Source organism: Oncorhynchus mykiss, chromosome 11 (genome assembly GCF_057628025.1).
Source record: "Oncorhynchus mykiss isolate SJ-2025 chromosome 11, ASM5762802v1, whole genome shotgun sequence".
In the NCBI taxonomy this organism is placed as follows: Eukaryota; Metazoa; Chordata; class Actinopteri; order Salmoniformes; family Salmonidae; genus Oncorhynchus; species Oncorhynchus mykiss.
Genome location: NC_143032.1, coordinates 18,322,634 through 18,338,506, shown reverse-complemented (window position 1 = coordinate 18,338,506; position 15,873 = coordinate 18,322,634). Strand labels below are relative to the sequence as shown.

Genomic DNA, 15,873 nt, shown 5'->3' with positions numbered 1-15,873 from the left:
AAAAAGTCTGCATGTGCTTTTCAGAAAGGGAAATGGCCCCCATCGACTCCCTTAACTTGAGCCCAAACGCTAAAGATTTTTGGATAAGCTGGCTCATTACTTAAGCTGAAATCAATAGGCAGGATCATGGTGGGAGCATGCTCTAGTGAATGAACAGAGCAGGGAGGGATATAGCCCTGTTCTGGCTGGGGAGATGGGGTGTGATGGGCTCCACTCATCCCTGTCCTGTCTCGGTTGGGTCTGGTCGATGTCTGGGGGTAGTGGAGTGAGGATGGCTGGAGGCGTCATACAGTGGTCTCTCTTTCTCTATCTCTCTCTCTTTCTCTTTCTCTCAGCATTTTACCTATGCTAACATGCACTATCTCTGCCAAAAATACCTTAATACTTAATTCAGCAGGTCTCTGTTTTAATTGTTCCTATCTGTTTCTTTTTGTGTCTGTTCCAGGTGGAGAGTGTCAGGGAGGAGGAAGAGAGACAGAGGAGGGATATTCTGACTCTCAGACAGAGAGAGAAGACTCTTCTATCAGAGGTAGGTAGAGATAGGGCTGGTGTTGGGGATAGGGTAGTTTGAATATCTGTCTCTTTCTACCGTGTGTGTGTGTGTGTGTGTGTGTGTGTGTGTGTGTGTGTGTGTGTGTGTGTGTGTGTTAGTTGCAGACCCAGGAGAGGAGGCTGTGTGAGACCCAGAGAGAGAGCAGAATGAGGGTAGAGGACACGGCTCGCCTACAGTCTCAGCTGGATCAAGTCCAGAGCTCACACACGCAAACTATGCGCCAGGTACATACACACACACACTTCCATGTGCACACAATAGATACAGCTCACACAGGCTTAGCATACACACAATGAGTCCACACACACACTACTCCAGATGTAATGGAGAACTTGTTTGTTTGTCAACATGTGTATTGTCACCCTCCAAACCACACTCCAGCTCCCCACCCCTCCCTCCCTCCCTCTCCTCTGTTAAGGTGTCCCTTTGTTCTCCCACTCATAAATATGGAAGATGCCTGATGAGATTCACGGACAAGAAAAGAATCAAAATCTATTGTTGCGTGTCCTTTCCCCGTGTAAAGTTTGCTTTAAATGTCACACATTAGCATGTGAACTTTTAAATGAGCTTGTTTGCTCACTGACGCGGGCCATGTAAATAGCCATATTGAATATAGTACAGGGAGGCGTTGGAGAGGGGGACAGATTTGGCCGTCGCACCGTCAATTAGGCCTCGCCAGGGGAATCTAGCGCCAAACAGCCCCATCGACTGACCGTGTCTCACTTTCACACACACACACACACACACACACACACACACACACACCAGACCTAAATAGAGTCTCTCTGAATCCTCCCTGATGGCTTGTGTTTTTGGGGGGAGTTTGATTGACAAGCATCACTCCCAATATGAATCTGCTAATGTATTATTCACATCTTACCTCCCCTTGGAGGAATGTGTGTGTGTGTGTGTGCTTGTTCGTTCGTTCGTCACAAAGCCATCACTCAGAAACAGGCTCAGGAAACAAAAGCATCATGATTATTTCTTGTCACATTGCATTAGATTATGTCTTGTGAAGACGTTACCATTTAGTTATGCAACAAGGATATCCTCTGTTAGAACATATGTGTCAAGTTTTAATGTCACAAGCACAGTGCCAGGACACAGCCCTTAGTCGTGGTATATTGGCCATATACCACAAAACCCTGAGGTGCCTTATTGCTATTATAAACTGGTTACCAATGTAATTAGAGCAGTAAAAATAAATGTTTTGTCAGCCAATCACCATTCAGGGCTCTAACCACCCAGTTTATGATACCATATTTACAATCAGCAGGGAAACTGGAGTGATAGTGGTAGAAAGTATAGGGGTCACTAGGCATCATGATGATAAACAGAGTAGCAGCATATGATGATTGTACAGTCGGAAGTCGGAAGTTTACATACACTTATGTTGGAGTCATTAAAACTTGTTTTTCAACCACTCCGCAAATTTCTTGTTAACAAACTATAGTTTTGGCAAGTCGGTTAGGACGTCGGTTTTTCCAACTATTGTTTACAGACAGATTATTTCACTTATAATTCACTGTATCACAATTCCAGTGGGTCAGAAGTTGACATACACTAAATTGACTGTGCCTTTAAACAGCTTGGAAAATTCCAGAAAATGACGTCATGGCTTTAGAAGCTTCTGATAGGCTAACTGACATCATTTTAGTCAATTGGAGGTGTACCTGCGGATGTATTTCTAGGCCTACCTTCAAACTCAGTGCCTCTTTGCTTGACATCATGCGAAAATCAAAAGAAATCAGCCAAGACCCCAACATTTTTTTGTAGACCTCCACAAGTCTATTTCATCCTTGGGTGCAATTTACAAACGCCTGCAGGTACCACGTTCATCTGCAGGAGGGACTGGTGCACTTCACAAAATAGATTGCGTCATGAGGGAGGAAAATTATGTGGATATATTGAAGCAACATCTCAAGACATCATTCAGGAAGTTAAAGCTTGGTCGTAAATGTGTCTTCCAAATGTACAATGACCCCAAGCATACTTCCAAAGTTGTGGCAAAATGGCTTAAGGACAACAAAGTCAAGGTATTGAAGTGGCCATCACAAAGCCCTGACCTCAATCCTATAGAAAATTTGCGGGCAGAATTGAAAAAGCGTGTAAAGAGCGAGGAGGCCTACAAACCTGACTCAGTTACACCAGCTCTGTCAGGAGTAATGGGCCAAAATTCACCCAACTTATTGTGGGAAACTTGTGGAAGGCTACCCAAAATGTTTGACCCATTTTAAAGGCAATGCCTCCAAATACCATTCGAGTATTCTGACCCACTGGGAATGTGATGAAAGAAATAAAAGCTGAATTAAATAATTCTCTGTACTGTTATTCTGACATTTCACATTCTTAAAATAAAGTGGTGATCCTAACTCACCTAAGACAGGGAATGTTTACTAGGATTAAATGTCAGGAATTGTGAAAAAATTTGTTTATATGTATTTTTCTACTTCCGACTTCAACTGTATTTGAGTGGGTTTGTGTGTGTAGGTAGAGTCAGTATAAATATACAGTACCAGTCAAAAGTTTGGACATACCTACACTTTCAAGGGTTTTTATTTATCTTTACTATTTTCTACATTGTAGAATAATAGTGAAGACATCAAAACTATAAAATAACACACATGTAGTAACCAAAAAAGTGTTAAACAAATCCAATTATATTTTATATTTGAGATTCTTCAAAGTTGCCACCTTTTGGCCTTGATGACAGCTTTGCACACTCTTGGCATTCTCTCAACCAGCTTCACCTGAATACTTTTCCCAACAGTCTTGAAGGAGTTCCCACATATGCTGAAATGTTCTGCATTGACTGACCGTCATGTCTTAAAGTAATGATGGACTGTCATTTCTCTTTGCTTATTTGAGCTGTTCTTGCCATAGCCCTATTTGGTAAAATACCATACTATATTCTGTATACCACCCCAACCTTGGTAAGAAGGAAAGAAATTCCACAAATTAACTTTTAACAAGGTACACCTGTTAATTGAAATACATTCCAGGTGGCTACCTCATGAAGCTGGTTGAGAGAATGCCAACAGTGCGAAAACCTGTCAAGGCAAAGGGTGGCTACTTTGAGGAATCTCAAATATAAAATATATTTGTTTATATTTGTTTAACACTTTTTTGGTTACTACATGATTCCATATGTATTATTTAATTGTTTTTATGTCTTCAATATTATTCTACAATGTAGAAAATCGTAAAAATAAAGAGAAACCCTGTAATGAGTAGGTGTGTCCAAACTTTTTGACTGGTACTGTATGTGCATGTTATGTGTGTGAGCCGATGATGGAGAGAATTTGTGTGTGTGTCTGTGTGAGTGTTTAGGGCCCTGTGAATGTGCATACAGTCAGTGCAAAAATATAAATAAATTACAAGCGTCAACTCTGATAGTCTGTGTAGCCATTTTGTTATCTATTTAGTCGTCTTATGGCTTGGGAATATAAACTGTTCAGGACCCTGTATCTATGGCCGTGCGGTAGCAGAGAGAACCGTCTATGGCTTCGGTGACTGGAGTCTTTTTAATGATTTTCCTGGCCTTCCTTTCACACCACCTGATATAGAGGTCCTGGATGGCAGGGAGCTCGGCCCCAGTGAGGATATGAATAGATGAAGGGAGGGCAGAGTGTACATGTTTGTATTGCAACCTATTCAGTATCTCCGTAGCATCAAGAAACACAGCTGGATATTAGTCAGACGTGTTATATAGCTCCTGTCTCTAGGTAGTATTGGGGAGATGAGAGTTGATGTCATTACATTGCCTATTCACTCCGTGTATAACAAGGATTTAATGTCTGCCTGCCTCCGTGTCAATGAGGAGCTGTAATTTGGGTCCTCGCCTGTGTGTGCCTACGAGTTCAATATAAACTACCACAACATGTAAACATTTGTTTTGAACAGTGAACATGTAAACCCCTCCAGAACCTCTAGGCACACAACCAGCCAGTCAAGTCCAGTGTTCTGTGATAAGCAGGGGTTCTGATCAGACGCTACAGAGCCATAATCATGTTTGTGCCACTGAATTCTTTAACCTTTCCGTGACCCTTCAGGATGCCAGCGGGCCAATCACAAAGCATAATTGAATCACTGCGGCAGGCAGCTAGCTCCCTGACTGATGAAAAAATTAAATTGAAGGTGAAATATGAATAGGACAGAGAGAGAGGGAGTGAGACAGGGATCCTAGGCAATCCTACCTTTTTACTCTCTCACACACACATGCGAATGTGAACGCACATACAAAGTAATCATACCTTTTCAAATCTCACCTGAGAAAGAGTGAGGGACTGTAGAGGAGAGAGAGACTTATAGAGAGAGGGGGGGGAGAGATGTAAACAGCCTCCTGTTCTCCTCATTACCCCTGAGGTCCTCTGTGAGGATATTCCTGTAAAATAATCTCATTTTCTTTTTTAAGCCGGTTAGTGTTTACCTCCAAGATGAATATTTCTGTGTGTTGTTAATATCAGACTGTAATTCTGACGAATGCTAAGGTTGGACAACTGTTCCTCCCTGGCTTCACAGACAGACCGTAAGATAGATGAGTTACTTTGATGAAGCTGACTGATGGCTGTGTACGTATACAGTGCATTGCGAAAGTATTCGGCCCCCTTGAACTTTGCAACCTTTTGCCACATTTCAGGCTTCAAACATAAAGATATAAAACTGTATTTTTTTGTGAAGAATCAACAACAAGTGGGACACAATCATGAAGTGGAACGACATTTATTGGATATTTCAAACTTTTTTAACAAATCAAAAACTGAAAAATTGGGCGTGCAAAATTATTCAGCCCCTTTACTTTCAGTGCAGCAAACTCTCTCCAGAAGTTCAGTGAGGATCTCTGAATGATCCAATGTTGACCTAAATGACTAATGATGATAAATACAATCCACCTGTGTGTAATCAAGTCTCCGTATAAATGCACCTGCACTGTGATAGTCTCAGAGGTCCTTTAAAAGCGCAGAGAGCATCATGAAGAACAAGGAACACACCAGGCAGGTCCGAGATACTGTTGTGAAGAAGTTTAAAGCCGGATTTGGATACAAAAAGATTTCCCAAGCTTTAAACATCCCAAGGAGCACTGTGCAAGCGATAATATTGAAATGGAAGGAGTATCAGACCACTGCAAATCTACCAAGACCTGGCCGTCCCTCTAAACTTTCAGCTCATACAAGGAGAAGACTGATCAGAGATGCAGCCAAGAGGCCCATGATCACTCTGGATGAACTGCAGAGATCTACAGCTGAGGTGGGAGACTCTGTCCATAGGACAACAATCAGTTGTATGTTGCACAAATCTGGCCTTTATGGAAGAGTGGCAAGAAGAAAGCCATTTCATAAAGATATCCATAAAAAGTATCGTTTAAAGTTTGCCACAAGCCACCTGGGAGACACACCAAACATGTGGAAGAAGGTGCTCTGGTCAGATGAAACCAAAATTGAACTTTTTGGCAACAATGCAAGACGTTATGTTTGGCGTAAAAGCAACACAGCTCATCACCCTGAACACACCATCCCCACTGTCAAACATGGTGGTGGCAGCATCATGGTTTGGGCCTGCTTTTCTTCAGCAGGGACAGGGAAGATGGTTAAAATTGATTGGAAGATGGACGTTGCCAAATACAGGACCATTCTGGAAGAAAACCTGATGGAGTCTGCAAAAGACCTGAGACTGGGACGGAGATTTGTCTTCCAACAAGACAATGATCCAAAACATAAAGCAAAATCTACAATGGAATGGTTCAAAAATATATCCAGGTGTTAGAATGGCCAAGTCAAAGTCCAGACCTGAATCCAATCGAGAATCTGTGGAAAGAACTGAAAACTGCTGTTCACAAATGCTCTCCATCCAACCTCACTGAGCTCGAGCTGTTTTGCAAGGAGGAATGGGAAAAAAATTTGGTCTCTCGATGTGCAAAACTGATAGAGACATACCCCAAGCGACTTACAGCTGTAATCGCAGCAAAAGGTGGCGCTACAAAGTATTAACTTAAGGGGGCTGAATAATTTTGTTTGAAATATCCAATAAATGTCGTTCCACTTCATGATTGTGTCCCACTTGTTGTTGATTCTTCACAAAAAAATACAGTTTTATATCTTTATGTTTGAAGCCTGAAATGTGGCAAAAGGTCGCAAAGTTCAAGGGGGCCGAATACTTTCGCAATGCACTGTATGCGTGTGTGTGACAGTGTGATCCTCTGATTGATAAGGTGTCTGTGTTAGGTGTAGATTGCTGTAGTTGATTGGTTGTGAGGGAAACACTCATTTATAATCAACACAAGATGACATATTAAATTGTAGATTGTCTGGCGCTGGACTTAAAACTGACAGACAGTGATGTAGAATATGAATAAAATATCTATAAATTGCTACATTACAAAATATACTTAAAGACTTCTGATAGGAACATAGAAGCCAGGCAGTGTAACTAATCACCACATTATAATGTGATTGAATGAATAATACACAACATTAACTGTTGTTGTTTAACCATTCAAATACAGTTTGCTTCGACTATTCACTGATCTAGAGATACAGAGAGATGGACAGAGAGAGAGATTAAAATATCTGAATTGGTTTTAATCCAGTACGGAAATATGCATCAGTGTTCTATGAGGTTGCAGTGTATTGAAGCACTGTGTGAGTTTGTCTTTTAGTTTCTGTCTGCGTGTGTTTTTCATTTAGATTGATCTTCATGACCGTTAACAATGACAATGTCCCTCATATGATAACAATAATATACAGTTCTGTGTGCGTGCGTGTGTGCGTGTGTGTGTGTGTGTGTGTTAAATGAGAGCTGTGTGTTAAATGAGAGCTTTGTGTGCGTGCCTGGTGGCAACCTTGCAGTGAGACAGTTGAATGGTAGATTGCTGTAGGTGTTGAGGTGTGACTGAGGCAGTAGCAAACACTGTAGTACTGACAGGGGACATCAGGTGGTGCTGTGGCAGCCTATACCATTCACTCACTCACTCACTCACTCACTCACTCACACACACACACACCCACACACACACACACACACACACACACACACACACACACACACACACACACTGACGAATGGCAGCAATTAGAGGAGGAAACCATGCTTGTGAGGACAGGAGAGCGCTGAGGGGCTGTAAGGGTGTGTGTGTGTCGGTGTGGTGTGTTTGGGTCTTTTCTCTTCCTTACTCTCCACTCATCCATCTAAATATCAACACACAGCTAATACCATTGGACTACACAGCATAGGACAGAGAGGGGCAGGTGGATGGTGAGGGTGAGGGGTAGTAGGTTTAATGGTGAGGTGGTAGAGGGCTGAGAGGTAGGGGAAGGGGTGAGGGTGAGGGGTAGTAGGTTTAATGGTGAGGTGGTAGAGGGCTGAGAGGAAGGGGTGAGGGTGAGGGGTAGTAGGTTTAATGGTGAGGTGGTAGAGAGCTGAGAGGTAGGGGAAGGGGTGAGGGGTAGTAGGTTTAATGATGAGGTGGTAGAGGGCTGAGAGGTAGGGGAAGGGGTGAGACCGAGGGGTAGTAGGTTTAATGGTGAGGTGGTAGAGGGCTGAGAGGTAGGGGAAGGGGTGAGGGGTGGTAGGTTTAATGGTGAGGTGGTAGAGAGGTAGGGGAAGGGGTGAGGGTGAGGGGTAGTAGGTTTAATGGTGAGGTGGTAGAGGGCTGAGGGCAAGGGGGAAGGTGAGGGGTAGTAGGTTTAATGGTGAGGTGTTGTAGGGGTGAGGGTGAGGGGTAGTAGGTTTAATGGTGATGTGGTAGAGGGTTGAGAGGTAGGGGAAGGGGAAGGGGTGAGACCGAGGGGTAGTAGGTTTAATGGTGAGGTGGTAGAGGGCTGAGAGGTAGGGGAAGGGGTGACACTGAGGGGTAGTAGGTTTAATGGTGAGGTGGTAGAGGGCTGAGAGGAAGGGGTGAGGGTGAGGGGTAGTAGGTTTAATGGTGAGGTGGTAGAGGGCTGAGAGGTAGGGGAAGGGGTGACACCGAGGGGTAGTAGGTTTAATGGTGAGGTGGTAGAGGGCTGAGAGGAAGGGGTGAGGGTGAGGGGTAGTAGGTTTAATGGTGAGGTGGTAGAGGGCTGAGAGGTAGGGGAAGGGGTGAGGTGTAGTAGGTTTAATGATGAGGTGGTAGAGGGCTGAGAGGTAGGGGAAGGGGTGAGACCGAGGGGTAGTAGGTTTAATGGTGAGGTGGTAGAGGGCTGAGAGGTAGGGGAAGGGGTGAGGGTGAGGGGTAGTAGGTTTAATGGTGAGGTGGTAGAGGGCTGATAGGTAGGGGATGGGGTGAGACCGAGGGGGAGATGGGTGTTTCTCTTAAGAGACATGTCTTCTCTGGAGTCTTCTGTGCTATACCGTCTATTTTATATTACTACCCTATATCCACACACACACAGACACGGAGATTGAGATTCCCAGGCGTGTGGTATTCAGTTGAGTGTGAGATAGGCCTGAGCCATGTGCCGTAGCCATCAAATGTTAAACCCCATATAGATACCCTATTATATACCACACACACACACACACACACACACACACACACCGTGTGTCATCATTCAATGTCCTCTCCACCCCCTACCATCTCCGTATTCCTCTCCTCACCCTTCCTGCCTTCCTCCTCCCCTCTACAAATGAAAATCCCTTCTTGCAAATCCTGCAAACAGCCTATTCTCAAACACAACTCAATCCCCCCCTCCCGTAAGACACATATGCCATTTTCTCTTGTCTGTGTGTGTATTTTGGCTGATGCAGGCCTAATAACAATATCAGAGTCTGTCATTAGAGTTACATGAGAATTAATATCTATGATATATCAGATTACTGGGTCTGGGGATAGGACAACTGGGCAAGATATATTGTGGTCTTTTATAAGATGGTGGAGTTGAAACACACACACAGTGCCTGCAAGTCAAGAGGACATTAGTTAGTGTGAGAATGACATATCCTGGTGCAAAGGCCTGGATGGCCTTTATTGATGGACAGAGTCTTAAAGCCATCAGTCACTTTAGAGGAGTTTAATTGGAGCCAGCATCAAACGATAAACTCACCAACATGCATAGCTGAACAGCCCAATGCAGCACATTAATCACAACCAGGCACACACACCCACACACCGCACCCACACACCGCTCACACACACACCCACACAGAGTGAGACGGAGACAAGTGTTCCAGACATACAGTATATTCTGATGATAGATGATCCATTTAACTTTGATTTCTGAGAGCAATGAGCTCGCCAGCGATACAGGGATACAACACACACACACAAACTCACACACACACACACACACTCAAACACATGCACACCATACACACACATACTTGCACCACACATGCACACACACGTGTATTTGCATTAGGGGTATTATAATGTGACAATGATTTGTGATGTAAAGCAATCTAGAGTGAAGTCATTTGTCAGCCCCTGTGTCTGACACCACACACACACACACACACACACACACACACACACTGTATTTCGGTATATGTATATACTGTCTCGTAATAACAAATTACACTTCGCTATTGAGAAATTAAAACAGAAACTGATTTGATATTCACCCTTAGCCGAGGGCTTGAAGGGGAAGGGTAGGACGGACGGGAGGGTGAGAGGGTGAAATGAATCAGTGTGTGTGTTGTTGTATGTTTGGTCACTTTTATCTAGCGATATCAATCCACCGTATCCGCCTATGTCAGCATTCCGCATCTGCGGTGGATGGTAGCCGAGCTACAGCGGTGTTTGTCAGACCAGGAGACATTCCGAAAAATCGGTCTTCTCGCGAAAACGTTTGTAGCGTCCGAACAGTTTGGCTACAAACTCTATGAAAAGGGGAGACTCTCACGAACACGACGATGTTCTCTGTTTTGCTCTACGACCCCCAGCGTCACGGGACTAGTCTGAAGGTAACCAATACAAATGAATGGAAGTACGGAGGTAGTTTTCTGCCAACAAAAATAAGGGGATAAATATGTGTACATTTTTTAAATAAAAAAACATACACTACCGTTCAAAAGTTTGGGGTCACTCGTGTCACAAATGTCCTTGTTTCTGAAAGAAAAGCACCCCGCTCCACCCCTAATGGACAGAAAGTCCATTAAAATAACATCAAATTGATCAGAAATACAGTGTAGACATTGTTAATGTTGTAAATGACTATTTTAGCTGGAAACGGCAGATTTATTTTAATGGAATATCTACATAGGCGTACAGAGGCCCATTATCAGCAACCATCACTCCTGTGTTCCAATGGCACGTTGTGTTAGCTAATCCAAGTTTATCATTTTAAAAGGCTAATTGATCATTAGAAAACCCTTTTGCAATTATGTTAGGCCAGCTGAAAACTGTTGTCCTGATTAAAGAAGCAATTAAACTGGCCTTCTTTAGACTAGTTGAGTATCTGGAGCATCAGCATTTGTGGGTTCGATTACAGGCTCAACATGGCCAGAAACAAAGACCTTTCTTCTGAAACTCGTCAGTCTATTCTTGTTCTAAGAAATGAAGGCTATTCCATGCGAGAAATTTCCAAGATACTGAAGATCTGGTACAATGCTGATGTGTGATTAGTTTCATATCAAGGTTCCATATCAAATGTCTAATCTCTCCTTTCTCTGCTACATAGTTAGATCATCGTTGTAATAGTTGTCGTAGTCATCAAGTTTTTGTAAGCTTAGTATTTCTCTTTCACTGTGTGACAGCGTATTTGAATTGTCAAAATAAAATGGCGGCAGTAATTCAGAGCCTACTGTGTGACAGTGACTGAGTGTGGGTGCCTGTAATACTGAGTGTGAGTACGACTGTGTATCAGGCAGAGGCCAAAATGGTGGAGGTGAGGACCGAACTGAGTGATGAGTATGGGAGGAGACTGGAGGAGAAGGAAGAAGGAATGAAACGGATAACCGAAGACCTGAATAATGTGAGGGAGAAACACACCTCTGCCAGGGATCAGGTGAGAGAGAGAAAGACGAGAGAGAGTTTTAGGAGGATTGGAGTCGATTCAATTCAGGTAATTCAGAGGTTGAAAAGTACTCTTTGAAAAGTGCACATTATTTTCTATCTCCAATGCGGTTCAGCCAGCTGTCTCTCTAATGTATTTTCAACACAACAATACTCCATCTCATCTCCATAGACCATGCCATAGACAATAGGTCATATTTAGTGTTTACTAATATGCCATGTGTTTATCTCAAGGGCATGCAGGCTCCATTGAAGCTCAAGCACATGTATACACACACACACTCAGCGAGAAGCAGGAGCACACACACCACTTGATCTGCATATCATTTGGTTTTTGGTTGAGTGCCAAGGTTCCATTGAGAGAGACCATCAAAGACAAGCACTCACCCGCTCCACCCCTCATACGCTCTCTCCCTCACACACCACCTGTAGTTCCGTCTCAACAGCGTGTGTTCGCGAACGCAAAGCAGCTGTGAAATCAGCACCTGTTTAATTCAATTAGCCATGTTAATGAATTCCTATCTGCTGCCAAAAGCAGCTCTAAAGAGCTCATTAGACAAATGACTTAATGAATTGTCTGTAGCAGCAGCTTCCCATCTCAACTGTTTCTTTATTATCTGATGGTGTGCGCCTACGCACTGCGTGTTGTGTCTGACAGTCTGAATAAGAGCAGCCGTATACAGTGTATCTCACTTCTGAACTGAGAAAGGTCACATGAAGGTTGTCCCGTGGGTAGACATAACCGTACTCAGTGAGTTTCTAATCTCTTTTTTTATTAGATGGTAATTGTATCTCTGCTTGTTCTCGCCTCATACTTCTAACTGCTTATAGAAATGTTCTGGCTTCAAACCTTCTTAATTCAATTATATTGGTCACCCCCTCTCTTTCTGTCTATCTCTCTCTCTGTCTCTTTGTCCCCCCCCCCCTCTCTCTCTCTCTCTCTCTCTCCCCCTCTCTCTCTTTCTTTCTAACCCACACATTGTTCTCTACCTATTCATTTTAATCCTAAATACAGGATAGACTTCAGCCAATCAAGGATTTGCCCAAGCCGCTCTCCTCCTCCTCCTCCTCCTCCTCCTCCTCCTCCTCCTCCACTTTGATAGAGAGAACGTAGGACAGTGAAAGAAAAGGAGAGGGAGGAAGAGAGGAAAGGGGAGGTGGGAACCCACTTTGATTGCAGAAGTAATGAGTCCATTCTAGTCCTCCTCAGATTGGTCTCTCTCTCCATAGAGGCTAGATAATATGATCGTTCACATTTAAGCACCTTCGTTTGAACAAATTCACAAATCTCATATTCTTTTGGGAGTTCCCAACTTCCTGCCTATGCCTTCAGAGAATTGAGACCTGAGATTGGGAAATGTGAAGTTTTAATGGATGTGCTGGATTTAAGATGAGGAAAATGACTTTGGCCATATCATCAAAGGCAGTATTGATATGGATGAGTGATGTAACAGAATCAGAGTTAAAGCTAAAAAGGTTCCAGTTTTCTTCTGATAGTTATAAAGACCTTGACGGAAGTAAGTAAGTATTGTGAATGTGGTCAGTCGAAAGCAGGTTCAAACTTAGGCAAATTCAGCTCTTTCTGGATAGAGAATAGGGTTTTCACATGTATATTCCTAGTAAGTAAGTATTTGTAACTAAGGATGTGTTTTTATTGTGTGTGTGTGTGTGTGTGTGTGAGTGCATGTGTGTGTGTGAGTGCATGTGTGTGTGTGTGAGTGTGTGCGTGCGTGTGTGTGTGTGTGAGTGCGTGCGTGTGTGTGTGAGTGCGTGCGTGCGTGTGTGCGCGTGCGTGCGTGCGTGTGTGCGAGTGCGTGCGTGCGTGTGTGCGCGTGTGAGTGTTGGAGGAGCAGCTGAAGGAGTTACAGCGTCACTGGCGGCTCACTCACTCACCTCACACAACCAACAGGAAATACTCACACAGGAGGTGTGTGTGTGCGTGCATGCGTGTGCACCAGGGTTGGGATCAATACCATTTCAATTTCAGAAGTACACTGAAATTCCAATTCTCCTCAATGGTTTTCAATGAGGAAAATGTGGAATTGGAATTTCGTTTACTTTTTGAAATTATATTGATCCCAACCTTGGTGCGCACGCCCACACACAAACGCACACACTGGTGTGTGTGCATCTGTGTGTTTACCCCCTAACTCTCTCTCTCGCTCCCTCTAGTTGAGGAGTACAGAGGGTATTCTCCAGTCTCTGAGGATGCAGCTACAGGACAGAGACAGTCAGCTGGAGAATGCTACTAACAAGGCATGTTACAACACAACTTTACTGTCATCGCTATAGTACTATGGCCAATGCATGTCAACGTTCATCATATCTTCAAGAAAACAACAGATCTGATCTTAGTTTTTGTTATTTTGCTCTCTCATATCTCAATAGAAATGTTAGAATATGTAAATAGAATGTATTTTCATGATCGGTGTTGTGTCTTCCAGATCTTTACACTAAAGACTTCTCTGAAGGAGGCTGAGGAGAGTTGTGTGGCTGCTAAGACAGAGGTCCAGACTCAGACGACACTACTGGAGGAGATGAGCAGAGAACTGGGGAGACTCACACTGGCTCAGAATAAATCTGTGGAAGAGGTGTGTGTGCCTCCTGTGTGTTTTGTCTGGTGCTCAGTGATCAGTCACAGTGATAATGAAACTTTCTCTGTCAGTCTGTAACTGGGAGCTCCAGTCTGTCTGCTGCTGGATACTGCTAGCCAAGTCAAATTAATTACAGTGTTGCATGAGCCCTGTGTTAGATTAGCTATGGGAGGAGGAGGCTAGACAGACAATAAACACACACACACACACACACACCAGGAGTGCAACTTCTGTCTGGTCTACTACTATAGTCTCTGTTGGTCTGAGTGTGCAGCTAGCTAACCTCTGACTTGTGTGTCTGTGTGTGTAGGTGAATGAGCGTGGGGAGATGCTGAGACACATGAAGCAGGACCTGTCTGCTCTGAAGGCCACTCAGGACTCACTAAAGAGAACCCTCAGTATGAAGGAACAACACACACACCAGCTAACACACGACAACACACACCTCCGACAAAACCTGGACATGCTAAAGAACAAGGTAACACACACGCACACTAAACCAGTGTCCCCTTTTTTAAATCAAATCAGTGAAGGGCGACAGGGAATTCTGCTCATTTCTATTTTCCTCTACCCTTAATCACCTCCTCCTCTCCATATTTAATAATTCTTTAATTTCATCCATCTTACCTCCATTGAGGATTTGGTCCCTGTTCAAATGAAGAACCTACTTTGCTGATTTCAATATAACTTAGATATAGATGGAATCTCTCTCTCTCTCTGTCTGTATAATGGCGATACAGTAATGAATGACAACATTAGATGATATTAATGATTCATATAATTGACTTCAGGTTTTTCCTCTGACCTCTACATGATGTATTTTTTGTCATTGTTTCACTTGCTCAACGCTAATGTGGTTTTATGGTAATGTAACCCATATGTCCATGAGTCCACCAAACAATGACTTGCTACTATGACTTTAAAGAAGTGACCATTTAGTCATGTATAACTTGCATTGTCTCACGTCAGATCTGTCTGATAACTCACAAACACTCATGGGATAGCTAAAAAGAAGTCCGGCTACAATATGCTGTCCTATTCGAAACGTTACCAAGGTGACATCGTCCACTGAAATCCCCTTTCATCCTCTAAAGGGTCAGAGTTAATCTTGCCCAAAACTATAAAGCTGTAGCTAATATTGACGTTTTTGTTTTTGCGAGCAAGTCTTAACTACCTAATTCTACATCTAGCTAAGGTGTTTTTTGGTGCTAGTGTCAGTATTTATGAAATGTGAATATGTACACGAAAATTAGCTAGCTATCGCATTTGTGTCTGCTTGCTGGCAGAACCAGTTTCAAATCAATCCATATGAAATGAAATGCAGACTCTAACAATGACTGTTTACACAGTCAATGATGAATACTCCCTCTTGCTAGCTGAAGTTGTAGATAATGCACAAATTAGTTTATGATATCTGTTCTGCCGTGATTAGTGCTCCAAGTTCTACAGCACAGCTGACTGTTCTCTGCCATGTTATTGTGTTGGCCAAATGTTACAAAGTAGCGAGGCACAGTGCCAGATATTAGATACATGCTGATTTCTGAGAACCAACAGCCCTATAACTTTGGTGCCTTACAACTTCATCAACAAGATGGCTAACTAGCTACCGTATGGCCATTCAAACAAGCTTGCATTAAGCTGCTAGCTGGAGCATTTATTGCCAGTGCGTCATAACTACCAGGAGCGTGCTCTAGAAGCAAAATCTAGAATTTTGGAGATGAGTTCCATGTCCTCGAAGATAGATTGGTTGAGTTTCGCGTAGGAGTGACGTGATCTGATGTAAGACAATGGTATAA

The 15,873-nt window shown here is 43.3% G+C and overlaps 1 protein-coding gene across 3 annotated transcripts in view; it reads left to right on the top strand.

Moving 5' to 3' along the window:
• Positions 1-15,873, top strand: part of LOC110535423 (uncharacterized) — a 152,652-nt gene that overhangs the window by 60,066 nt on the left and 76,713 nt on the right. For 2 of the 3 annotated variants that reach the window (XM_090189663.1, XM_090189666.1), the window contains exons 6-11: positions 446-529; positions 652-777; positions 11,335-11,475; positions 13,656-13,739; positions 13,928-14,074; positions 14,388-14,555. In XM_090189663.1, the coding sequence (XP_090045789.1) occupies positions 446-529; positions 652-777; positions 11,335-11,475; positions 13,656-13,739; positions 13,928-14,074; positions 14,388-14,555 (750 nt within the window). The remainder of the gene's footprint in view (positions 1-445; positions 530-651; positions 778-11,334; positions 11,476-13,655; positions 13,740-13,927; positions 14,075-14,387; positions 14,556-15,873) is intronic. The other variant, XM_090189665.1, reaches the window with a different exon arrangement.